This window comes from Apostichopus japonicus, chromosome 20 (genome assembly GCF_037975245.1).
Source record: "Apostichopus japonicus isolate 1M-3 chromosome 20, ASM3797524v1, whole genome shotgun sequence".
In the NCBI taxonomy this organism is placed as follows: Eukaryota; Metazoa; Echinodermata; class Holothuroidea; order Aspidochirotida; family Stichopodidae; genus Apostichopus; species Apostichopus japonicus.
The window spans coordinates 4,607,196-4,634,433 of record NC_092580.1 but is presented as its reverse complement, the minus strand read 5'-3'; the positions used below and the strand labels follow the sequence as shown (position 1 = coordinate 4,634,433).

Sequence of the window (27,238 nt, the reverse complement as noted above, 5' to 3'; positions counted from 1 at the left end):
GGAATTTTCACAAGAAAAGTTACGTTTAATAATGAAAGAAGAATATATTGTCCTACTAAGCATCCTGGTGGACTTAACATGCAATCCCTTTAGTGTGTCTTGAGATATTGGTTTGCTGAAATTGTCAGAGTTAGTATAGCATAAGCAAACTTGTAGCAAACAGGTCTTTTACGCGCGAAAAACAATCATCTTAACTGATCTAAGACCTTTCTCACATTTATATTAAAAATGTTTTTATCTAATCTTCATAAAGTCAATTTTTATATGCAAAGAAGGTTGCTTGCATTTACCAATGGTTCCTATAGTATCGTGGTGCCTTGATCAGTTGACTTGAAGACTTGGTCAAGTCTTAATATCACATCATCGAGCCACCTGTCCTTCATATTTTATTTGATGGTATTCTTTATTTATTACAATGTTCATTTTTCTATCATGGAGGCCAGGTTTGCAAATAATGACTCTAAAATATTAAACCACCTGACATAAATGACCTAACGATGACATAATGATTTAAGTTTCAACACTGTTAACATTTTCTATACCTTAAATATATGACAAGAAAAACAAAAAGAAATTTAATGGTTTCAGATCCTAATGACATTATGACGTCACAGGTTTACTAACTGGCAGTCCCCCGACAAGACTTTTAAAGTAAGATGGGGGGGGGGGTGTTCTTCACAAATATCGCTGTCATATATAAGCTAAAATATGACGGTTGTGTTTATGTTCCCTTTAAAGCTCCCTAACATGCAGAAATCTACCAAGTGCAGCTGTGTAATGCTGTTCTTAATAGCTGAAACTAAGTCGCAGTCTACTAACACAATAACAATTCAAAATAGATCAGAGTTAGGCTATCGAGGGAAGATGAGAAAAATGAGGAGAGCTGTTAAATCGTTCAAACTTTGTAGGTGAGGTATACATTATACGTGCAGGGTTTGCGTTTCAATCAAGTTGCCTGCTTCTGAGTCAACGTGTTTGGTGTGTTTTCTTGCAAAGGATAAGTCGAGTCACAGTCTGCCTAACTAAAGGCTGGGCAGCAGCGTACATGAACGGATTCAAGAGACTGTTGGCCCAGCTGATTAGCAACGCCACGGTTGACAGAAAGGCGGGGAAACATCTCGTCGCCTGCAGCACAACGTGGCAATATGCAACAGCAATCACAAAACATGCATATGGCGTCCATGTTATGATTAACGCAAGCAGAAGCAAAGACAGTGTACGTTGCGTCTTAGTGACGTCCTGAGAAGAGCGATGCCGTTTTCGGACCTCTGTGTCGGCCTCCCTAAGTCCCTTTTCTCGATTGAGCCTTCTAGCCTTTTGGACAGATGGGTCGACTGGTTGTGTTTCCCTGGTAACGGTCACTGGCATTTCCCTTTGGTTCTGTTTATAGTGTGAACTGTGTCGGGAAGAATTTTGTTCAGTCGAATTTTCATGTTGCATGTCAATGTCATCCAATGTGGTAGTAAGCGTGTCGGAGGAAGCTGTGGACGACTGAGAGAAAGTAAATACCAGAACAGGTAACGACTGTGATCTTTGTCTGAACTTTGCCTTAGGTCTGTAATGTCTCTGATACACCTTTGAAAAACCTTCACGTGACCTTGTGTCATTGCTTGAAAGATTGTCCACATCTACGAGGCCCGGAATTCCTTCTTTTCCTTTGAGATTCTTATCAGCCGAAGAAACTTGCAAATTCACATGAGAACATTTACGACGTTCACCTATCTCGATGTCTTTCACGATTTTTCGAAATTTAGAGGAACGAACTCTGCGATAGATCAAGAAGTAGAGAATTCCAGTTACAGATACCGGAAACCAATAGAGAACGGCAATTGCAGCGAAACTGGTAGCAAAATGTCTGGTATATAGGGGAGAGCACCGTGTAGAAAGACGGTTAGCTGGATCTGATATACCCCATACACCACCTACCAGGCTCCAAACGATCACACTGAAAAGCCAAACTGAAAGATTACGACGTATCGCGCTTCTTCTACTGCGCATGCTTATGTGCTTCAGTGGATGATAAACCGCATACCATCGATCAACACTAATGACTAGAACCATTATGATAGACACGTGTAAAGCAGCGTGTGATATAGCGATCAAAATGGCGCAGGAGATGTAACCAAACGGCCATCGGTATCCATATAAGATTTGTATCACAGCAGGACCTACCGCAGTTAGCCCGACTAAGAGATCAGCAATCGCCATATTGATGACATAATAGTTGCTGTAGACCCGAAGACGCTTCTCCGAGAAAAATGCCAACAAGATGATAACATTTGAGAGGCAGATCAGGACGGTGATGACAAAAGCCAAGGAGGCATCGTCAAAGTTCCACTTAGTGACGTCAGTAGAACTTGTCTGATTGGTTGTAACCATTTCATCTGTCGTCTGTAAAATCACAGTGTAAAGGTATGTGGTCGTCATGGTCACAACGCTGAAATAACAACAACAAAAACCATCTCAATTTTTGTTTTCCTTATCACAGTAATCCAACATATTTAATGGTCATTGAGTAAAATGTTATATGGTATTATCCTATTACCACAAAATTAAACAAAGGCGAAGGACAAATGGGCGGAGGGATGGGGGTGGGGGCGGGTGGGCAGAGAGGGAAGATACACCACTTTGGAAAGTTATGTAAGTTTTTTATCACTACTTGTTAACCAGGAATGCACCGCCACGTTTTGGAAGCCTCCATGCAACGCCAGTGTTAAACATACACAAATTTATGCGCTGTTATTAAAGCAGCATTTTGCGTTTGTCCAGAATTTTTCCGTTTCTATCGAGTTTTTATCATAATACGATCATAAAAGACAAAACTAAGACTTTCTCATACTTTTTTCCCCACATCGAACGTTAATTAGCAAGTAATTAACGATATTATATAATTCTGAGAACTGTGTCTCCCTGACACAATCGACATTAGTATTTATCACATGCAGCTCTACAAACCGCCTATTCAAATTCAACTAATCAGTGAAGAGATGTAACGAACAATTCATAAATTCCTTCTTTAAGCATTGTTGTGTAAAATTACGTGTTGATTGAGGTTAACCCCCTTAACCCACCCATCCCCTGCTTGCTATTTGCTTCATAACAAAGACGCGATCAGTTAAAAGCATTAAATTATTTCAATTTACAGGGAGCTATAGCCGATGATGCTTAGCTTCATTCAGATCACTTTAATAAATGTTTCCCTTTTGGATGACTTCCAGAAAAGAAAGAAGAAAGGTACTAGAATTTATGACAGTGAGAGTTAGCCAGGTTTCGATACTTAAAATGATCCTCTTGAAAGAAGTTCGTCTAGAATCTCTTCTCCTTGAGCAGGTCTTAAAGTGAGGGGGGGGGGGGCACTAACTCAACCATCATCTTTGCCTCATATGAAGGAGACCTTTGTGAAAACAGCTCACCCTAACTGCTAGATTGTTAACAGCGTTGACCCTGAAACCTTGCCATAATTATGTCATATTAAGATGTTCAATAGTTTACATTCAGCATTTCCAAGCCCTATCTCCATGACAGAAAATAAACTTTGCAAGAAAGAACGAATAAAAATAAATTGAGGAACATGTGGCTCGATGGTGAAATTAATCAATATATATATATATATATATATATATATATATATATATATATATATATATATAAATATATATTACATTAATGTATGATGTACGATAATGTGAACTTACCCACGTCAAGAGGAAGGTCGCAGTGCAGATCAATATTGGAATCAACACGGCTTGCTAAATGAAACCTGTTGTACCACCGACTGAAGATGCAGTGAAAGTCGCTCAGTCCACCGAGCAAAGGAACACTAAAAAGTATCGTGATTCACCACTTCCAATTAATCTTCCTTTTTTTTAATTCTGTCAACGTAATCCTAATCATCAAATAAATTTCTCCTGCAAAATCTAATCTTCCGTACTTTACGAATGCCGACCAAGTGGATGTTTGCACTGGTTGCTTTTGATATTCAATATCATGTGGAATCGTTTCAAAAGTGAACATTTTCGTTTCTGTTATTCATCTTGTTAAGTAACCGAACTTGGTCATAATCCCTTATGTCAAGTTAATTTTGCTTGGGCGATCTTGTGAGAAATCTTCAAAAGCCATGAAAACGCAATTCTATAGAATACTGTGCATGTCACATAATAATGAATGTAGAAAAACGACACCATTTCAAAGTTTTTGTCTTTATTAATATTGTGATCATGAGTTGATATCCAGAATCTTTCTCCTTAATAAACAGGAAAGTTGTAATTGCAGCCGCCCGCTCTCCGCTTCCAAACTAATTAACTATACCGATGTGAGCAATTTCACTGTACCGTATGTGCCATTAAAGCCCATGATGCGGAGGTATACAATCCATGGGTGGTCGATTTTGATATAAGTTGAAAAAATATAGCTGGATATGAATTATATAGACAAAATGAGAACAACGTCTTCAAATTGGCAGATTAATAAGGAATGGTATGTTTGTAAAACAAAAAACAATCCAAGCGAAAACACATTTGGGTTTGAACTCTCCAACTCTGCAGGGTTAAAGGGGAAGGAGTAGGAGGGCTTGAAGTACAGTATAATCGCTGCTAAAGTGATTTCCTAAACTTCAATCAATTAATACAAATTTCAACGGATATATTTTAAACAGTGATATTTGTTTTTACACAGTGAAATCGATATGGGTAGTACATAGATACATTTTGGGTAAAGAGACTCTTTGCCAAGCGTTAATGACACCAAGAAGTCAACATAGAAACATAATCATCTATCTGTGGCACACGTATTTGAAACCAGATCGTTCCAATGTGACTCTCACTGAAACAACATTAGAGCAAAGTTGAAAGAAGTATTCAAAAGCAGTCATTCTGGTAAGGCTGAAAATGCAGTGCGCCCCTTCCCCATCCCGTTTATATACGGGGGGGGGGGGGAACAAGATATAATGCACGGTAGCTTGCTTGTAATACGGATTACAAGTCAGGGTTAATTACACAAATCTGTCATTGAGTAATAAGCTGAATTGCGTTATTGTATAATTCAATGCTTTATTAAATAATCCAATGCTTTATTGTAGTTCAATGCTTTATTGTATAGTTCACTGCTTTATTGTATAGTTGTATGATGCTCTTTTAATATGGCATTCGATATTTTGAGATTAGATTATTTACACCTTTCAATTTCATATATTAATTACATCTCCGAGAACGAAAAAAGCATATCACCCCTAGTATATGAATATTGACGACTTTTTCGACAAGACAATCTTCTAGTTGATTCTGTAAATCTTAGTGCTAAACATTATCGCCTTATTGACAAAGACTAGTCTAATATGACCAGTGGCGGAGCGTCCATACAGTCAGGGGGGCGGATGCCCCCCCCCCCCCCTTTTCAGCGGTTACCACTTTTAACTTATTCGCGATTATTGACTTTTTGTATTGCGCTCTCATCTACCTATTGACATTTGTCACATTATTTGCAAATTAGCAAGGCCCGGAAATGGTCATTTCCGGCGACCTAGGGAATATCTTTACTCCAAAATAATTCTGTACGCTCCGCGCGAACCAGTGGTGGCGCTCCGCTTAGATAGTGTCAAAAGCGCCTCTACAGACCATTCTCGCCCCTTGACCAATACCCCTAGCGCAGCCACTGAATATGACCAAAACTGTTATCAGGAATTACAAACAAGTTATAGATTTAGCATTTACAAAACCGCTTAACATAGCCGTATTCTCCAATAGTATGTATAACGAGGTACTAGACAAGAAGCTGTATAGGGAAGTGGTAACTAGACATTGAAGATTCCAGGCCAGCGAAATTTGATGCCTTAGCAGTGATGTTTACTTACCTGTTTTTTTGTTATCATCGGGAACATATGGCTGGTCACGCTGTAAATATTGTAGCGAGGGGTTTAAACATGAAAACAAGTAACGCACCCATTAACTCGTATATTTCATCGCTTTCTGAATGGCAGCTTGTTGTTGCCTTGCTTTTTTTTCATTATAACTGCAGATGCAATTAGTGTTTACCACGGGTCTATATGAAACTAAATACCTTGTTACTGCATGAGTAATCTCTCTGTCGGGTATTTATCGATTCCGTCAATAACTGAGTTCAATATATATAGGAATGACGGTCACTTAATGGTAAGAACGGTACAAATACAATTGGGGTTTGCAAAATTATCGAGTTTGAACGATGTAATAGCTTAAATATACTAATGGTTATGTAACGTAATCATTTTAGAAAATAAAGTGTCAAGATTTTTTTTACCGATTATTATAAATGTATACTCGTTCAACTTCGAGGACTATAAGAGTATAACATATATATATGTTGTATTTACAACGTACAACCTTGAATTAGGCAACTGATTGGATATTGTAGCGGCGTCGTTATGAAAAACAGATTACCGGTATTCAAACTAGAAAATTGGATCTTTTTCGCTATCTACCGTATGAATATTTTCATGTTTTGAATTTGAACACGAGCATATGTGATAACGTCTTGCACCGGTTTATATCGCGTACAATTAAATAACATTTTTTTCTACTTAAAGGGGAATTTATGGTGACGATCGCCGTCATTCAATTGAGGCACGTGATAAGCAGGCTTATGACGTCATTCAGATTAGTACGAACCCCGAGTGCGCATGCGGTCGAGGGATGATAACAATTTCCCAGAACAAGTGGACAATATCAACTCAAAGAACATTAAGTTATTTGGGAGTTATTTAGGAGGAACCTTTCTCAAAATGTCTTGAATTTAAAACACTTTGTGTTGTAAATGTACACTGTAGATGCTTTATAAACAGAGAATATTTAGAATAGAAAACTTCCAAATCAATGATATCGCGACGGAGGTTAATAAAATCTCTAATAAAGGTTAGGTATGATGCATCAGATGCATGTCACAATTTTAATATTAGAAATTACTGTTTCTATTTCGAATATGTACTGATAAGCATGACAAACTGTAGAATGTCTTATATAGAAGCAACCCTCATCCATATTCGTAATCTTTATCACATGGTATAAATAATACAGATGAACAATTCCCAAAACCCATTGTTTTCTTTCATCGTTTATAGGAGATTAATTCTACTTAAACAATCATGACATTTTGTCGATACCAAGGAGATGGAATCTTTTACTTTCCGTTGGGTTTCTTTTGATATTTTCATGGTGAAAGACAAGGGCGGCGGAACCGGGGGGGTACAGGGGGCCGTGCCCCCCACTTTTCCTCAGGTTAAAAATGTGCCCTTTTTCTACAAAAAATTGAGGTGTCTCAAGTTAGCAAGAGGCCAGGGAACCAGAATGAACACTCGGGAAGGGCCGTTTCCGGCCTTCTGAGGGGTTTGTAAAACCAAAAATGTTCTTGTACGCTCCGCGCCAACCTATGGTGGCGCTCCGCTCAGATAGTCATGCATACAACTTTGCAAATCCTGGCTACGCCCCTGACTTTTTAATGAATATCTGTGGGTCAAACTCAAAGCTATTTCGAATGGAAAAAATTGGTTAAGATATTAACAAGAAATAAAGTCTAATTCAGAAGATTCCTACATTAGCAACTAGCATGATTTCACCTCCTTTTGTCTCAAAAGAAAACTTGTTCCTTGTTTCCCAATTTGCACATTGGATATTGCAGTGCTAGTATGCATATTTTCCTTGAAAGGGGGGGGGGGGTGTTGATGGAGTGATGTGTATACGCAAATAAGATAATACAATAAGAGTTATAAAGGGTAATAAATGTAAGGCTGCATCAGTCCAATCGCATTTCTGCAAAGTGCCCTTTGATGTCGGTGCCCCCCCCCCCCCAGATTAAAAATGCTTCCGCCGAACTTGGTGAAAGATAACACAGAAAACCCTTATCATTTCAGCAACCAACGACGTTTACAAACTACCCTCTCAACCATAGGCGTAGGAGCCCAATGTGATTTGGGAGGGGGGGGGGGCTGCAACGACTTGCCCGAAAATACAACCAATATTTTTCGTTCAACATTCGTTCAACATATTAATTTGCATATCATATATGTGTGCATCGGTTATTACATCGCATGACAATAACATACAATCATTTTCCGTCTTATCACCCTTCCATATTGATTACAATTATTGGGGAATTCGTTACAAAAGTAATGATCATAAAAATATCAGTTTAACCAATGAAAAACACATTGCAAATTATTTTTCTTTCAGTATGTGCCCGAAAAATTCTTAGCATATAATTTTCACAAAATATTTGGTTGGGGGCTGCAGTCAAATAATATGGCAAACGACCCTCGGGAACCACAAAACTTAGGAATTCCTGCCGTATCTCTGAAACAAACTTTAAAGTATTACAATAACCTATAGAATAAAGGCAGTGGTTTCTTGTCTGAACTTGGAAGTATGCCTCCCTATTGGAAGAATTCTTACTCCATACAGTTTGTTGAGTGGAAATCTGCCAGGCATGCACACTGAACATTCCTGGCGAATGTATTGTAGTGTTATAGCAGTATATTATTTACATGCACCCTATTTAAACATATCATCAGGAAAATGATTGGTCATGCAGGAAATTTTGGTATGCACAGATGCAAATATCTTTTCATATTTCCTACTCTCTGCATGAATTTACTCACGACCTGAATGACAGTCTGTTATTGTTTTATCCTTATAGAACATCAGATCCACGCTGTGATTAATATTCAGTTTATCACTATAACCTCGTGTTAGAGGCTGGGAATTACTCTGTTATTGGGTAGGAACAGGGAGCTCTCAGCTCCCTGCTTGGAGCTGATTCTGTCAACACAGTTCAGTATGGAAATTGCGATCACTAAATCGTGTAAAAGGGATTAACGTTTTCGCCAAATGCAACATCTTGACCTTACAAATGCCGTAGACTTATGATGTATAGGTGACTGAAGTCACGGTTCTACGATTCCTCACCAAGAATATAAATGTAGAATTCGATCAATTCCGCGTGTAACGTATATTCTCTTTTTTTCGCGAAGAAGATCACACACAGGCAACTTGATTTCAGCTGCTAATTAACTATGTCGTTTCCAAACGGAAAAGAATCAATTTGAAATAACTTACCACAGCTTCGATGCCATTCAGCTGAACGAGTTAATTGACCTAGAGTAAATGAGAAAAAAAGATAAATGAACATTTGCACGAGATTATTACTATAAAATAATTGGTTTATTACAACCCGGAAGTTTGAAGAAAATTATTAAAGATTTGAATAGCACCGTTTATGAAAATGATAAGTTGTGTAAATAGACAATTGAACGATTTAGACAACTACGGTATTATACTAATTTGATTTGATTTGATTTTCAATTCCTGATGAATAAAAAGCACACGATGAAATATGTATGAACCGGTTTATAACAAAACATTATACTATGTTGTTTTTTACATTTTACAGGAGAGTTGCTAGTGACGATCGTTATTTATTTGTAACACATCGGAATAGCCGTCAGAGTTACGTCAGCATTCAAAGGAATAGGAACATCAATAAATGTACAGTCCAATGACTGACACCAATAATCTCGCACAAGTGGACAATTTCTCCTAAGGTATATATTGTTCTATTGTTGAAAGCAAACGTAGCATTTTAATGTAACAGATGTACAATGTTGCATGTTACAATATGAAAGCCAAATTTAAGCTTTGGTTAAGAACGTTTTTAAGATTGTTGATATCCGAATGAGTGTTCGGAATTTTTGTACTGGATACCGTTGCGCACTTCTTGCAAGTCAACAAATGGACACCAATTGTCGATAATTCGTCTTTTGTACTATATGTGTGCACGCTTGCGTATGTGTAAGTGTGATTAAATCCACGGCTGAGAAAAACAAACGGGTTTTGTAATTCACTGTAGCACTTAGGAAAAATTGGCTTCGGTTTCAAAGCATATGTTCATGTTCATTCGTCGGTTAACGGTAAAATATTGCAAAGCAACGTATGTTCATCTGATGTCAAGGGCGTAGGGACCGAGGGGCTGGAGAGCGCCAGCCCTCCCTCCCCCAGTGAAAAATATGGGGGGCGGAAGTATCATTCCGCCCCCCCCGCTTCGCAAGTCAGAAAACCCCTCTTTCATTTCCAAATCAGAAAAAAATCTCATTTGGAGCACCAAATTGCATCTAAGGCCAGGTGAAAATGCAAAATTATTTACAAAATGGAGTGGGTGTTGAAGTGTGCTATATTGCACCAAATTGCATCTGAGGCCACCTGGAAATGCAAAAAAATCCACACCCCCTCCCCTTAGACCCCTCACCCAGGCCGGCCATCAGTCTTCAGCCCCCCCCCCCACTCAAAAGTACCTTCCTACGCCACTGTCTGATGTCATTGAGATACCTCACTAACCCTGGATCTTTTTCTCCTTTGGAAGAAAGCCTATTCAAAGCCGTATGACAGTGGACTTTCATTTTGTCAACTTTTGATACCATAGTGCCCCCAAAAATGCCGTAAGTTTCCTTTGTATCTCAAATTGTTGATGGTGAAAGGTAATGCCACAAACTTCATCATTGCAGCAAGTAAAAAACATTTATTTTTTTTATTGTTGCATTGACGAGATCCGTTAAATCTCGTCAAAACGTCAATTTTCCGAATTTTGTCACGTTACCATCTCGTCAACTCGCCATTTTTCAGATAATTGTCGTTTTGTCAAGTTGGTAACTCGTCAATGCAATGTCCCTTCTACGCTTCCGTAGGATACAGACAGACATTAAATGTTAAATCACATATATACACTTGGTTTCTTGGTGTCATTTCACACTTTTTGTCTTCGTCTAACATATGAAGGATCATTTAAATAATATTTCCCAAATGGATTATTCATAGCCTATTGAGGGAGCTGTTTGTCATAAACATATCTACAACACAGTATAAAGTTTATGGTGAGGTCGCTTCTCCTTCAAATGAGTGATAGTCAATGGGAGCGTCTCTAATACAACATTCTACATTCTGAGCTCGTAATTGCCATGCAGTTTTTTTTTCTTTGCTCTTATAGTTTTCAAGAGAGGAACTGTGTTTTTCATATTGACAAATAATTTTGACCTTTTTTCTTTAAAAACTTCTTTTTCCTTTTTTTTAATGATGCATCGATTGGATATTGATCATCCAATTCCCCACGGTTGTAAAAAGACTTATATTCGTAATCTCTTTATAGAATATATTGCTGACTCAATTGCATACTGATAAGTGTGTGGTAATTTAAACTTCAGGTAATTAATTTTTAATGATTAATAAGGAGGATATGCATGTTTGCACGTTTTACATTGATACAATCGTGTCTTCTTTTGTGAATAATTTTAGTTGCAATGCATTGATATATATCAGAAATTTGCAAGGGCGTAGGAACCGGGGGGCTGGGGGCGCCAGCCCCCCCCCCCAGTGAAAAATATCGGGGCGGAAGTATCATTCCGCCCCCCCCCCCCCCCCGCTCAGCAAGTCAGAAAACCCCTCTTTCATTTCCAAATCAGAAGAAAATCTCATTTGGAGCACCAAATTGCATCTAAGGCCAGGTGAAAATGCAAAATTATTTACAAAATGGAGTGGGTGTTGAAGTGTGCTATATTGCACCAAATTGCATCTGGGGTGTCCCCCTCCCCTTAGACCCCTCCCCCAGGCCGGCCATCAGTCTTCAGCGCCCCACTCAAAAGTACCTTCCTACGCCACTGGAAATTTGTGAAAGTGGAATTCCATGTTATAAGCAGGAGGCTATCTTCGCTAGATTCTCGATGTATATATACGGAAATGTTCACTAAAGGTGAGTTTGACAATAGATGTAGGCCTAAATAAAGTTTTGGTTTCCTTGCCTGTTTTTCTCGTTGAAATTTTTGTATATAAAAATATCTATCAAATCAACGTAACCAATATATAAATATATTAACTTGATTAATTATGATAGTTTAGCGTGTCTCCTGATTTAGAGTAACTGTCAATAATTTTTCGTAAGCAGAGCTGATTAAATATTTCTTTAGATTAGACGGTCTTATTTGAGACATTAAAGGGTGATTATATTAAAGTTATGTTTTCTATATGATTTATCTCTATGCCAATAATTCGTTACCGATCACACATCAAGTAATAATAACCTGCGTCATTATCTTTTTAAGATACAAGTTACAACTGCAAATACCTTCTCGACGAATGAGCGTGACTATAGGGAATACTTTAAAGCGTTAATGGTGCAGATAATATCATATGCAATTTACCAATACAAACGATGTAATTGGTTTCTTGGTTAGCTGTTCAACTTTCCGTTATACTACGTCATCAATATGTTGAGAAATGCCTTCAGTTGTGATCGGGTATTTATACGGTTTGTCATCTTTGATGGGGATCAAATCGAAAATAGATACGAGTAATGTCATTGTAACACAGATAATCAAAAGGAACAAATAACTTAGGAATGCATATATTAAGTTCAAATAGGTTGGTTTCAATCGTTATGGAGTAAAAGACACGTTTTTCTTATTTGATACATAATTTCCTTCTCAGCTTGGAATTTTAAAATATCTTACCTAATGATCCGATTTCTGCTAATAATTGAAAAGCAAAGGCACCCAGGGCAGACTTTATAATAATAACTGTATAGCTATCTGTAAGCCCCATAGTTCTGACAAGGAAAATAACTAATAAGTGCGTTCCATACTTGTCACCATATTATGCCACATTAAGTCTGGCATAAATATATGTAACACATTATGCACATAATAAACATGTTTACAAGATTTCCAGGCTTTGACCTCTTTTTACCTGCACCGAGAACAATATGGTTCCTCTACTTAATACTATTGATCCATGTATCAAGTATGACTGTAAACCACCACATGTGCACTTTTTTCTTCTTACTTAATACTTAATCATACCCCGTACTAAGATTTGAAAATAATATACCGATATTGCTTACTTCTTCGATCTCATAAGTTCAGCATTAAAATTCACTGAACACAGTTTTCAAAAAGTGCTTTCGTGTGGGTATACTTCGGCTCACAACCATTACTCGACATCGAGGAAGGGTAAATTAATCAATGATGTCTCATTCCAGAAAATTTGAAGGTACAGCTAGGAAATTTTCAGTGGAGTCTGGTAAAATAACTTATCTTTGATTACAGACATGTATCATTGCACCGCATCACAGCAAATATGCACACAAGTCATAGCTTGTAATTGGTTCAAATATAGTAGCACTTTTGGTAGGCCAATTCTCTTTATCGGTTACTCTTATCATTTTGAGCTGTCAACTGGCAGTACAGCAAGGTATATTTTCAAACATAGGTCTATTGTGCATAAAAATGCTTTAAAGGAACGTTTTTGTCATTGTGTTGTGCTTTTCACGTATTGCTATTTAACAAACTTTCCAAGGACTCTTGAGGAGAATACAAATTACGTAGCCTGTGTATATACAACTCCAAGATGTCTGTGTGACTGACTCCACTCACTAGACATTCAAATAGCCATGGAGCCATGACATGAGTTAGACAAAGGCATAGAAAATATTTTATAATCACCTTGACACATCCTACACAACACAAGGCGGAGACATTCACATTTTCTTCACACCCATTTCCAGCAGGAGAATTTTGGTTCTGTAGCAATACATGGGTAATCGACTTTATATCCATCCCGTTCATAATAATGTATTTTCAAGCGAATCATTCACGCGACGCACCTATTCAATGCGAGCACACACGTTCAACCGGATTACATTTGTTTATTATTCTGCCGATTCGAAGCGATTCGAAGTAAGCTATCACATTCATATGGTACGGATTCTAAAGTCAGGCCTAATGTATCTGTTGCGTGGACAGAAACATTAAGTATACACATTCCAATCAACATGTTAAGCATCCATTATTTTTTCCGTCAGTGTGCTGTCATTAATAATAAATTCAGCGTATTCTCCTACTTGAACCACTACGCATTATAATAGTTAATGCCAGTCTCAAAATGGCATGTCATGCACGAAACAGAGATCTTTTCAAGCGTGTTACACAGTGCTCTTTGCGCATCCAATAGAAAATTGTTCTAACGAACTGATCTCATTCTCAATCCCAGAGATGAACTTAATTATCCAATATAAATAGTATTCCACGAAACTGTTCCAAACGTCCGTCCCTGAAAAGAGGGCGCGTTGCAGTATTCTATGGCTGTCCAATGATAAAAATATTTCCTCCGAACTGACCCCGTTTCCGATTCTACAGCAGAGGTTAAGTTAGGCGCGTTACAGTTTTCCTTGAATGTCCAACTGAAGAAAGTAAATGTTATGTACAGCTTGAACGTTCTTCCAACGACCCGATCACATTCTCAGCTTCAGAACAAGTTCATGTCACGCCAGTTACAATATATCGTTTCCTATAACGTCAGAATACCGGAATAGACCTATACAAAAGCGAAATCGAAAGATTTGGCGGACTGAAGGTACACATATAACTACCAGGGAGTTATGGAACTCCCTGTAACTACTCAAATTGCAATCAACCGTTTACAACTCACTCTTTCGTCAATTGAAAATATTAGTTGTCAAGAGAGTTCTTGAAAATGTCTTTGTTCTTATACAGATAATTACTTCTGCAATAAACGCATTCTTTCTGCGTACCAACTCATCCGGTACTGTTTATTAGAACTTACTGTTAGAAGCTAACCCGATCACTGGGCAAAAGTTAAACCTTTTGATGGCAAATCATTTGGTTTAAGCGGTGTTTTCAGTATGTGATTAACACCCTGCATGAACAAAGAAAACGTATGCCGATCAGGCTTTTTTTTTCGTTTAGCTATATACACAAAGATATGTCGCATACAATACTTTGAAGATTTAAAACCAAGTTCCAACCGAACATGAATTACCATCGACTTTATAAGTCTGCTTCCTTTCTTCACTGAGTTATCTTATACAAAAGTCACTTATAGGCATATCATAATAAACATTTAAGAACACTTTTTTTTTACATGTATTGATACACTTCGGGGAAAAAAAAACCTGTCAGGTGTTATTTGGACAAAAAGTCTACAAATTCGCATGACTGTATATGAAAGTATATAACTGTGTCGTATTGCTTGGAAAGTTCAGCGAATGTAGAACGCTATATTGTGACTAAAGGCGTGAAATTAATAATGAACATTCCTCCTTTATAAGGCGCTTCTTTGTATGATGCTAGAAACACCTGTCACTAATCCGTCTAATCCTACTTGATAGGCATTCATTTAAAGGTATACGTTGACAATACCAGGATTATTGTCGAAAACAACACACATAATTCAAATGAGTGAACTTCGTTGTTTTCTCTTTCTCAAGCGGCTCCCTATACATGAGCGAACTCAGTCGTATAAGATTATTAGTAACAATAAATGAATGAAAGTGACATACTCAGGCTGAACCCTTTCACCAAATGTGTTTTCTTTTAATTTAGATCGTCGTTTCGCCTTAAGATTGACAAAACAGATCTCAGATCTGCAATCATTGCACAAGCCATTGAGGGGGTTTACAGTTTCCCTGCATACGGAATTATTCCTGCAGTGGGTAAAAAAATTCTTCAATTTTACTTCACTTGAAGAGCGGAGAACAAGTGGGCGGGGATGGTGCGGGGGGGGGGTAGGAGGAGGATAAAATCCGCAAAGTAGTGTCAGTTGAGCAAATGATTCCGAGTAATAATGTCCATGTTAAAATGCAAATGCAAAACTGTTATTGTAGCCTCTGTCGAAGGAATGCAAGTCGCTTAACTAACAGCGGTGTATGGCATAAAGTACATGGTATGCCAATATGAAAAGCACATCTTTTACTATTTTTGCGATATTACCGATATTTATAGTTAAAAAGAACTTACTGGAATATTCCGGAATAGTTCTTCAGCCATTTATTCTGTCAGTAACACTAATTCTTAACTCTATAGACCAAACTCCGGTCTCAATATTCTTGACGAGGGGTAGTGGTTACGTAAGAGCCATTTGCGCGAAAACCTTTAATTAAAAAGGTCCAAGTTCAGCTACGTAGCCTATTGTATTATCAAATATTTGTTATAACCGTCAAAATGAAGTAAATCATAGACGTAAAGGATTTGAAGTGAAGATGGTTGACAATAATCATATAAATTGGTTACGAAGAAGGAAACTTCCCCAAAATAGTGAATTCATGCAAAAATAATAAATATATTACTGAATGTAATTTCTTTTATTTTTTCTTTATTAATTGGGAAGTTTTGTTTTAGTACCGAACGCCGGCGAAAAAGAAGTAGCATATGCGACTGTAACGACCATGAGGTGATTTGTAACTTTAACAATTTTCCTCGAAATATACCGATCGGTATCAGTCTGTTTTAAGTACACTTTGTCAAATATCAAGTATCTAACCCGGAAGGCATTTGTCTCATCAGACTCTTCTATACATGAAACGATAAAATGTGTTCCATATATATAGTTTGTTAACAATTACTTTTAATTTACCACACTGATGACAAGTTGACATATAATTCAACCGTGCAATGAAATATATATACTAGTTGCTTTAATATTGGCAATTCCAAGACACGGTATATACAAAGAATAGTCACTTCTTGTATTGCTGCGGATATTCTCTCTATAACTTAAAACCATTCCATAACTCTCTATGATGACTTTTCATATTGATATTCATTTATATGAACCGATACAGCAGTAGGGTCGCCTTGGGAAAATGAAAACTATATGGATACTGTTTCACGAAAAAATATAAAAACATACAGAGTAAGCATATTACACAGATGTTCAAACAATTGACACATTTGCACGTATTCATAAAAAAGCAAGATGTCATTTCAAGAGTTCTACAATACCTCAATCTGTTACGTAATTCTTTTCTTATACTTTATAAAGTTCTTTGAGACTACGCAGGGCATGGTCTTTTGTTAATGTCTTCCAGCTAGCTGGCATAGACGCTGGCTTGGAATCAAATTTTTGTGAGAAGTATTTATTGCATTTTACCATCACCCATTTCCAGTAGTCTGCTGGCTCGCCATATTTCATAGCAGCTATATCCCAGTCGGGAAATTCGTTAGCATATTTCTTGTACGGTTTGTATTTTGTCTCGGTTTTCATCCGGTATGTCCAATACGACTTACGAGCTACTAGCATCGTACAGGGCTCTCGAGAAAGAAGTTTCGTTTCGACGTTACGAAACCCAGCTAGTCCTTGCGGATAATGGGTAATAGCTTGATGGAGATGGTTTTGCCCTTGCAAAAAACAGTTAGCTTTACAGAAAGGACAGACTTGTTCGCAGCCCTGTAGATGATCGAGAATATTAAATTGGATATCAATTTTCATCTTCGATAGCAAAACCATTGCACTATCTTTGTTCATGGCAGCATTTAACTGAAGTTCTTGTAGAACATCTTTCTGAAGATTCTTGTCAATCAGTGTGTGCAGTATTTCGGTGAAACTAGACGAATAAACTGTAGTATCGTCAGAAATTACGAACGCTTGTTGGAACTTTACATTATCAGCAACATAGGGTTGTTTCAACATTATTTCAACCCACTGAGCTAATGTTGGCTTCCGCCCCTGCGATCTCTGTTGCTGCAATTTCTCTCCAACAGTGACCAAAACAAGTTCCATCGACTCAAGAAATGGTCCTATAATTTCTTGACATATTTCACGCAACCAAACAGTTTGCGACACAAGTGTTTCGATAATTTTGCTTTGCAACCACTTTTCGATGAATTGATCATTATATTGAATAAACTGATAGTATTCTTCAGGGTCTTCTCTACGACAAAGCTCTTGTAAAACTGTTCCTATCATTATCTTCTTATCATTCAAATATGAAATGTTCCGCAATTTACGTAAAAGTTTCACGTTCAGCTCATCGATAACCAAATCTAAGCAAACCGACAATAAATCTGAATAAGCTCTACTAGGAGCCGACCTTTTCTTGACTGTCGCAACGAAATAACTGTAAAAATCTTGACGTAATTGTCTCTCTTCTGCCTGAAATAATAAAGTGGGGGAATATTTCTTGCTCAGCTGATTCTGGTTATATTTGCAAACCTTCGCAATTTCTTCCTTTGAAGCTAGCAAAGCATTGACAATGACTGTATCATTCAGATTTTGTTTTTTCAATTCATCAAAAAGCAAACTTAAAATGCCATCTACCTTGATTCGGTTGAAAGGTTTCAAACGGTATTCTCTCCGAAGCAGTTTAAGCTGAGTAGTGAGCAATATAACAAATTCATTGCCATAACTTGGACTGTTGTCTTTACTTCCAAATATGCCATCCAGAACCCTTTTCCCGTATCTCTTCAAGATACCAGTTTCCTCCTTAGCTTTCCTTTCTACAACCATATTAAGTGTCTTGCTGAATGGTGAATTCGTTAATAGCTTCGTCACGCTGTTTTCGCAAGCAAGGTCAATTGCATCGCTGCTGATTGTGTGTTGTGAATACTTGCTCTCGATATCTGAACATTTCAGTCGCCAAAGGTCGTCAAAGGTGTTACTTAAGAATTCGTCTACTTTCTTCCAATCCTTTCGAGGATTTTCAGAACGGACTTCTAAAGCTTTTTCCCTAGCAGCTTTCCTCAATTCAAGTTTGGCGTTCTTGAAAAACTGCGGAAGAGAGTCCAATTCATTTTGCGTTTTGAACTGGTATTCAAGATTTTGCTTGATTGCTCTTTCTATATCACGTGCAACATCTTCCGCATCCTTCTTAATACTCGTCTCTCTTCTCTTAACCTCCTCTTCGTCGGCGTGTTCCTTCACATAGGCATCTATTGCATCAGTAACCCTTTCCCATTCTTTCCTGACCGTTTTCTCTAAGCTTAATAAGAAATTATGCCGATTGCTTTGGCTGAAGTCATGCAATTCATTTTTAAGTTCCCATTCGACCATATTCGTTCTCATGGTTCCGATCAACTTATTTTGCTCGAAACGAAAACTTTGGTGGCTTAATATATCAAATGTGTTCTGAAAATGAAACACAAAATCTTCCTCTGATACTGCGACCCAAACGTCACTTAAGAGCGAAATAAATTTCTCGAATGTAAATTTGGGGTTGAGCTTGCAGTGATTATCTTTAGATGAAAACATGTTAGTCTTCAAACTTTGAACTTTCTCACTGTAAGCGCTATTCGGAGGGGACATGGGCCCCATCCACAGACATGGGAAAAATTGTAGATCATGTTCCTCGATAAGTGGGAAAAGATCGGAAAATTCTTTGACATTCTCTACCTGTTCTTCTCTCGCTGCCGCGAGAGTCGCTTTGTTTAGGGCCTCTTTAATAATAGCCATGTTTGACTGGTTGCTTCCAGCGGCTCCTATGTCCCCTACTCTCTGTTGAATGATACGGCAATGAGATACGAGTTTAACCTGCTTCATTCTTATCAGAGCGTGCACAACAATTTGCAGGATATCAATCATATCTTTACCAATAGTTTCTTGTCCAATGTTAAGTAATGTGAGGTCTCCAACGCACATTGCTAAAGTTGCTATTGTATTGTCAAATTTACGATCATTGTTCACAGTACGGTCGGGAGATTGTAGGCCTTCGGTATCTATGACGACGAGATACTCAAATTTAAAGTTCTCCTGACATTCACTACTTACTTTCAGTAATTGCAAGAACAGACCTCGGGTACACCGACCTGCACGCACAGGGAACCTTACACCGAACATGCTATTAAACAGAGTGGACTTGCCACTACTTTGAACGCCGATGATAGATAAAACGAAAATGTTCGGATTGTTGAGAGTTTTACTGACGGAATTCAAGACTCCGCAAATCCAATTGATTGGAACGTAAGCGCATTCGCCATCTAAAATCTCTAATGGATATCCATTCATTAGTAACGTAGCCGCCATATCTGTCAGTCTTTTGTTTACAGGATCCTCGTGATTTGCCTTGCTAGCAACGTTTGCTTCAAACAATTGTCCAAATTCCCGAATAAAGTGTTCACAAGTTAAATGAATCTGACTAAACTGTTCACTCGTTTCTTTTAATATTTGCTTGATTCTATCTTCCTTTTCAGCTCCCTTCTCGGCTGCGTTAGAGACTTTCTCCACTGCAGTGATAGTACGTTTGGAATGTTTTAAGAAAGCATTGCATTCATCAATTTTTGCCATTAGTGGAGGTAATGTTGAACTGTTTAATTCTTCAATATACGATTGGAAGAGAGTCATAAAATAATGTATGGTATTATCGCTTTCCCTGTTCGATATTTGTTGTAGGTTATTTTGTAATCGTTGCATTGTTCCCGATAAACCTTGCGCGCTTTGACGATCTCGTATCTGGCTCTTTTTTTGTCTTTTCTGTTCCAACTGATTCTCAATTCTTTCATCAGTCGTCGACAGTGGTTCCTGGTCAATCTTTACCCATTCTAGCCAGTCCTTGTGCAATGTTAACGACTCCTTAATTTTCTTAACGTTAGCAGAGAATGAAGGGTCTGGAAATACTTCTCTAAACAACTTGCGCGCTTCCTTGTAACAATCAGTGTCTTCGTCTATCTCGATGTCACCACCACACAACTTATGCCATGTGTCTATTCTTTTATAGTCTGCACTGTCAGTGCAGGAACAGGCTTCTAATACTTTATGACAAATTTCCTTGCTAAGGTCTGCGCTTCTGTCATTCTCCGTATCGAACTCTATGCAGTTATCGTCGCTTCCCCGCAATCTAAACTGCTTCTTAGATCTTACTGAACTTAGATAGGTAGTCTTCTGTTTCTGAGTTTGCGTAGATTGTGAATTCAGATATATAATAACTACCTTTGGAAACATATTTCTTATGACGTCGATGTCTTTAGCATACCTTTTTACTTCCGCGTTATCCACGAAGAGAAACACAGCATTGGCTACTTTGCACAACACTTTTGTTTCGCTAATACTTTCTCTCGAATCCCCACGCAGATTCAAGAGCAAAGTCGGCTCATTTAGAATGTCCTCTTTCCTACCGTGTATTGGTAGATACCATTGTGCTTCTACTGACCCACTAGCAAAAAAGATGTCTTCCTTCTCGTCTTCGTGGGACAGAAAGTAACGGTAGCTTTCATAGCCCTGTACTCTGCCCAATAAATCGTTCAATACGAGTGATTTAGAAATGGGGATATCACCTACTCTTATGAACGCTGCGGTGAAGATGGGGGTACTGATCATATTTCTTTCGATGGCAAACGATCCTTCCTTCTCTTTCCACATCTTTACAATTCGCCGTAAGGCCCAGAGCAGCAACACTGGTTTACCCAGCACATTCAAGCTCGGAAGTAACACAGTGACTGCTAGTTGACAAGCTGACAACTTTTCCATGATATGCTGCCTCAAATGTGGATCCGAGCAGTGAAATAATGCAAAAAGAAAGTCTCTAAAACTACCATGTTGGAGTCCGATATTCTCTCTCCAAACCACCCTACAATCGAACGAAGTCAACTTAGTGATAAACAATAGAGCTGGGTTGTTCTCCATAACATCAAGTGTTCTGACTTCTTTCACGTACGTTAAAGTCAGCTTACATGGATAGTAATCGACAAGACCAGAATCAGTCATAAACGTTTTCAGGTCTTCTTCCTTTTCACGTATACCAGAAAAGTCTCCACCTTTTAAGAATAGGAAAAGCAAGAAGCAAAAGTCACTCATGGGCAGTGGCGTAGGAAGGTACTTTTGAGTGGGGGGCTGAAGACTGATGGCCGGCCTGGGGAGGGGTCTAAGGGGAGGGGGTGTCCCCCTCCCCTTTGGAATTTTTTGCATTTCGAGGTGGCCTCAGATGCAATTTGGTGCAATATAGCACACTTCAACACCCACTCCATTTTGTAAACTTAATTTTGTATTTTCACCTGGCCTTAGATGCAATTTGGTGCTCCAAATGAGATTTTTTTTCTCATTTGGAAATGAAAAAGGGGTTTTCTGACTTGCGAAGCGGGGGGGGGGGGGCGGAATGATACTTCCGCCCCTCCACATTTTTCACTGGGGGGCTGGCGCCCCACAGCCCCCCCGGTTCCTACGCCCTTGCTCATGGGGAACTCCAAATGACGTCACAGCTGCCATTAACAAACTTGGCTAATTAATTTTTGATAGAAGGTTTTTTATTTGTTTTGCTGCTTTCATCAAATAATTCTCATAATAGCAACATTAATGTAAATACGTCAACTGCGGTTAACTCTACTAATATATTGACAAATTTGTCGCTTTTAACTGTTCTGTGTTAAGTACAATACCACCACGGTATTTGGATATGCATTATATACTGAATAACATGTTAGTAGTTAAAAGAATAAACCAAGTCAAAATTTCTTTTTGATATGTTAAATAGGAACATAATCTAAGCATTGTAGTGAAATTTGCATTAAATTCCTATGTACCGCATTTGAGATATTGACAGTTGAAGTTATCTGATATTCTACCGAAAGCGAACTTGAAGCAAACAGGTTTGATGTCATAGTTGCACACTGATAAATAATGTTTCGTTTTTTCTTTATTTTTCAGTCTATTAATTTGACCTTGGGTTGAATAGGGTTACTATAGAGTTTGTCTAAAGGGGATGTGAAATTTATAAAATACCAATACCTATGGTACATTCACATTATGGAAGCATCCAATTGTGGAGTATAAAATTAGCAGTAAATTTTAAAAGAAAACAAATCATTATTTATCAGTGTGCAACAATGACGTCACACCTGTTTGCTTTTGATACAAAAGGAGGCAACTTCAAATGTCAATATCTCAAAAACGGAATTAAATGCAAATTTCACCAGAATGCTTAGTTTATGTGAACTCTTTAAACATATAAAAAAAAAGTTTGACCTGGACTATTCTTTAACTTAACCCGCCACAAGTATTTCAAAATCAGAGCAACACTCCCAAAAAGAACCATGACTGAGTACAGGGGGTAGGAAGCTTCCAAAAAGTGGGGGAGAGGGGCACAACATCAGGGGGTACTTTCTCATTCCACAACCACCAGATATGGGATGCCAATTTAATAGTAGCATGTACAGACTAAAAATAAATAATTAAAATTAAATATTAAAATTAATAAAGGCTTAAGATATCCAAAGGACAGTTCTTCATCAAAGGGGCACATTGTATTGACCAGTAGGGCACATTTGCTATTTTGGAAAATATTGGGGGGCACGTTCCCCAGTGCCCCCCCCCCCCGGCTCCTACCCACTGACTGAGTGTGAGAATTAACCGGGAGTTATTTTCTTTATTTTCCTTTCAGAACCGTGTGGCACAGATCGTGGTGACTGTATGGTTAAAGATACGTACAAATTAATGACGAGGAATGATTCATTTGCTAAATATGATAAGATGGAGGGCTAGAAAGAAGCCAGTAAAACTCATACCCGATGCTGCATCTTCTTGCTCTGTACTTGCAGGATGCAGCGGTGCTGCTGACGTTTGTGAAACGTGTTGATATAAACTACGTAAGTTTGTCTCATAAATGGGCTCGACATCGGGTAAAGCACCTTCATTTGATTTTCTTCGTCTCTCTTGTAAAGTGAAAGAAAGTTTCACAGGTTTAGGCATATAATCATTTGAAGAGTGTTGGATCATCTTAATCATTTGTATCAGTGGCGTAGGAAGGTACTTTTGAGTGAGGGGGGGGGGCTGAAGACTGATGGCCGGCCTGGAGGAGGGGTCTAAGGGGAGGGGGTGTTCCCCTTCTCTTTGGATTTTTTCTGCATTTCCAGGTGGCCTTAGATGCAATTTGGTGCAATATAGCACACTTCAACACCCATTCCTTTTTGTAAATAATTTAGCATTTTCATCTGGCCTTAGATGCAATTTGGTGCTCCAAATGAGATTTTTTTCACATTTGGAAATGAAAAAGGGGTTTTCTGACTTGCCAAGCGGGGGCGGAATGATACTTCCGCCCCCATATTTTTCTCTGGGGCTGGCGCCCCCAGCCCCCCGGTTCCTACGCCAATGATTTGCATCAATTTTACAAACAAACAAAGTAATATTGAGGACTGATTTATATTGCTAAAGATATGATAAACTATAGTTGAGTAGAGAAAGAAGACAGTAAAATTCATACCTGTTGCTGCATCTTCTTGTTCTGTACTTGCTTGATGCAACGGTGCTTCTGACGTTTTCAAAAGTTTTTGATATACGCTACGTGATGTACTTGCTTGATGCAACGGTGCTTCTGACGTTTTCAAAAGTTTTTGATATACGCTACGTGAGTTTGTCCAATAAGTGTGCTGGATATCGGGTTCATTTGATTTACTTCGTCTCTCTTTAAAGTGAAAGAAAGTTTCACAGGTAAGCATATGATAATTGGAAGAGTGTTGGATCATCTTGATCATTTGCATCAATTTTACAAACGAACAAAGTAATAATGAGGACTGATTCATTTTGCTATATAAGATCAACTATAGTGTAGTATAGAAAGAACACAGTAAAATACATACCTGTTGCTGCATCTTCTTGTTCTGTACTTGCTTGATACAGCGGTGCTGCTGACGTTTGTGAAAGGTTTTGATATACGCTACGTGGGTTTGTCCAATAAGTGTGCTGGATATCGGGTTCATTAGATTTACTTCGTGTCTCTTTAAAGTGAAAGAAAGTTTTACAGGTAAGCAAGCATACTTTGCAAGAGTATGGATCATGTTAATCGTTTGCATCAACTTTACAAACACAATTTATCAAACTATATATATATATATATATATATATATATAAATATATATATTATATGGGATTTAAAGGCATTACATGCTGTCCTCATCTTTTCTACTATATATATATATATATATATATATATATATATATATATATATATATATATATATATATATATATATATATATATATATAGGGTTGTCACCAGACCATTTTTAGAGCCGGGTAATTTGTGACAGTGATCCGCGGGGTTAATTACAGTTAAGCTGCGTTTTGCACTGAATCGCGCTAATCTTTACCAAGTTACTTACGGTATTGGCGGTACTGTAGGCTAATTTGTGCCGGGCGGTAAGGCTGAAATTGACCTTGAGTACCGGGCGGAAATTTTGAGAGCTGGGTAGCACCGCCCGGCGCCGCCCGGTGTGGTGACAACCCTGTATATATATATCGTATATATATATATATATATATATGGTATATATATATATATATCGTATATATACATATATATATAAAGATATATTGTAGTCACTCTGTCTATCAAACATCGATAATATTTTCTCACCTGTATAATTCTGTTCCTTCCATTTTCTATTTTCGCGCTCTTCGTTTCTCTTCAGCGTTGCTGCAAGTGTATCGTATTCTTCAACTTCTTGTAGAGCCCTCATAAAACATTCGTACGCACGGCCACCCTTCCTCTGAAGGTTCGCAATAAAATTTAAAACTCTTTCTTGTCTAATCGTCTCAGATTTAATTTCGTCTCTATCATGGAAAGACATTATTCCATCCTTAATAAGGAAAGGAATTATCATGTTTGGTTCCAAACTGTCCTTGAATAATATCAGAGTTCTGTTAAGCGCCTTTTTGTGGTGCGGCTCCATCTTCACTATTCAGTAGTTATAACCGTATCGACAGGCGGAGGATCTTTGTTTTGTGTGGCTACAAATGACGCGACAGAAATCGTACAGAACTATCAGAGATAACTCTGTATCGTAAAGGCTTCTTCACAGAGACGCAGATACGTACTAAAGTACAATCAGTAAAGTAGCTACAGTACAAGTTATCCCACATCATGATACACGTTACGTCGAATGCTGTCTTCACTTGAAACGTTAATGGAACGTGGTTCAGTCTAAATTGCCGTTTGAAGTCAAAACTATCTGTAGGACTAGATAATTCAAATGTTAAATTATAATAGCCAATACCATGAAGTCAAAGAATTACACAAAACAGGCTAGAAAGATGTTTCCTGGTTGATGCACGGCTATAGCTGCTGTGAACCCCACTGCCTCGATGAAAATATAAACCCCGCTAGCCCCAAAGATTAATACATCAGCTATTCTGACAAGTAAACACTATAATCATATTGTTCTATTGTTATCTCATAGCGAACAAAAGAGCAAAGTTCATAGCTATTAATCATCACATTTTAGAAATTACGAAACAGAGTATTCGTGTAAGGGTGCGACGGAAGGGGTGCGGTGGGGGCAGTGGCGGAGCGTCCATATAGTCAGGGGGCGGATGCCCCCCTGACGGACTTAAATGGACTGCTGGCGCCCTTTCAGCTTTTTACTTATTCGCGATAATTGACTTTTTTATTGCGCTCTTATCTACTATTGGCATTTGTCACATTTTGTTGGTGTAATTTTCTGACAAAATGGCGATGACACCATTTATTCTTCGTTTATCTGCAAATTAGCAAGGCCCGGAAAGGGTCATTTCCGGCGATCTAGGGAGTATCATTACTCAAAAAATTTCTGTACGCTCCGCGCCAACCTGTGGTGTCGCTCCGCTTAGATAGTGTCGAAAGCGCCCCTACAAAACATTCTCGCCCCCCCTGACCAATACCCCTAGCTCCGCCACTGGGTGGGGGACGTCAGGAAAAGAATGGTTCCCCTTATAGATGACATTCATTGGATTCGTTAGAATAGGTAAAGTATGGCTTGGAATATCTACGTAAGAAACGACTGAGACATTACCTGTATGGTAAAGCAAAGGTTGTTACCCTTTGCTGGGACAAGAATATTACCACTGGATTATTGACATAATTATGATAGAATAGAGATAACATCAACTGATCAGCAGACGTTATTGGGTATAAAGTTTGCACAAGGTTCCTTTACACGATTTTCTATTTATAAAACAAAGAAGTATTTCATGTTGCTTAATCTGTAGTACGGTAGTAGAGGGCAAGGGTTATAATATAGTCGAAAAGAGCAACGCTACTCATAAGCATCACGTATACGTGTGAAGCCGAAAGAGCAATCGTTGCCTTTGTACTGTCCAATATCATCAAGCCACGAGATTCGTATTCACTACAACTGCATGGTGTAATTGAGACTCGAAGCAGATTATATTTACTTCATCATAAAAAAAGATAGCAATCCGTATGTGGAGCATGCATGGAAAGGTACAACAACCATAAATTTATCAACTTGATTCTTACCAAATTTGTAAGATATTGAATGGAATTTATAATGATTTCACATCTTCGGATGGTCGAAGTAAAGTGAAGTGTTACAGCTCTTGATTATTATACGTAATACCAAACAGCAACCCCCTATTCATTCACCATTATAACATGAGGAAAGGCACAACTAACAGTGGGACTATAGTCTTTACATGAATGCATACCGGTATCGATTTAGAATATGATGCAACCTTCT

General features: G+C 38.1%; 2 protein-coding genes across 6 annotated transcripts in view; both read right to left on the bottom strand.

Annotated features, from left to right (window-relative positions):
* Positions 1 to 393: 393 nt before the first annotated feature.
* LOC139962030 (muscarinic acetylcholine receptor M3-like) overlaps positions 394 to 27,238 on the bottom strand; it is a 32,541-nt gene continuing 5,696 nt past the window's right edge. For 2 of the 3 annotated variants that reach the window (XM_071961856.1, XM_071961855.1), the window contains exons 2-3: positions 9,081 to 9,119; positions 394 to 2,437 (exon numbers count right to left, since the gene is read on the bottom strand). In XM_071961856.1, coding sequence (XP_071817957.1) covers positions 967 to 2,437; positions 9,081 to 9,097 — 1,488 coding nt within the window. In that variant the 5' untranslated portion in view covers positions 9,098 to 9,119 and the 3' untranslated portion in view covers positions 394 to 966. Of the gene's footprint in view, positions 2,438 to 3,695; positions 6,378 to 9,080; positions 9,120 to 27,238 lie in introns of those variants that run through there. The other variant, XM_071961857.1, reaches the window with a different exon arrangement.
* Positions 15,177 to 25,867, bottom strand: LOC139961675 (interferon-induced very large GTPase 1-like). 3 transcript variants are annotated; one of them, XM_071961064.1, is made up of 5 exons: positions 25,138 to 25,867; positions 24,362 to 24,499; positions 23,986 to 24,186; positions 23,291 to 23,437; positions 15,178 to 21,547 (listed from the first exon to the last, which is right to left on the bottom strand). In XM_071961064.1, the coding sequence occupies exons 1-5, from the start codon at positions 25,451 to 25,453 to the stop codon at positions 16,830 to 16,832; spliced, it is 5,520 nt and encodes a 1,839-aa protein (XP_071817165.1). In that variant the 5' UTR covers positions 25,454 to 25,867; the 3' UTR covers positions 15,178 to 16,829. The 3 variants fall into 3 exon arrangements, with proteins under 3 accessions (XP_071817167.1, XP_071817166.1, XP_071817165.1); XM_071961066.1 differs by lacking the exon at positions 23,986 to 24,186 and having other exon boundaries at positions 15,177 to 21,547; XM_071961065.1 differs by lacking the exon at positions 24,362 to 24,499 and having other exon boundaries at positions 15,177 to 21,547.

Coding starts and splice junctions, on each gene's coding strand:
- LOC139961675 (XM_071961064.1), bottom strand. CDS start 25,453: ATGGAGCCGCACCACAAAAAGGCGCTTAACAGAACTCTGATATTATTC. Junction 24,187..24,361: donor ACAAGAAGATGCAGCAACAG/GTATGTATTTTA, acceptor TTCACTTTAAAG/AGAGACGAAGTAAATCAAAT. Junction 23,438..23,985: donor ACAAGAAGATGCAGCAACAG/GTATGAATTTTA, acceptor TCACTTTACAAG/AGAGACGAAGAAAATCAAAT.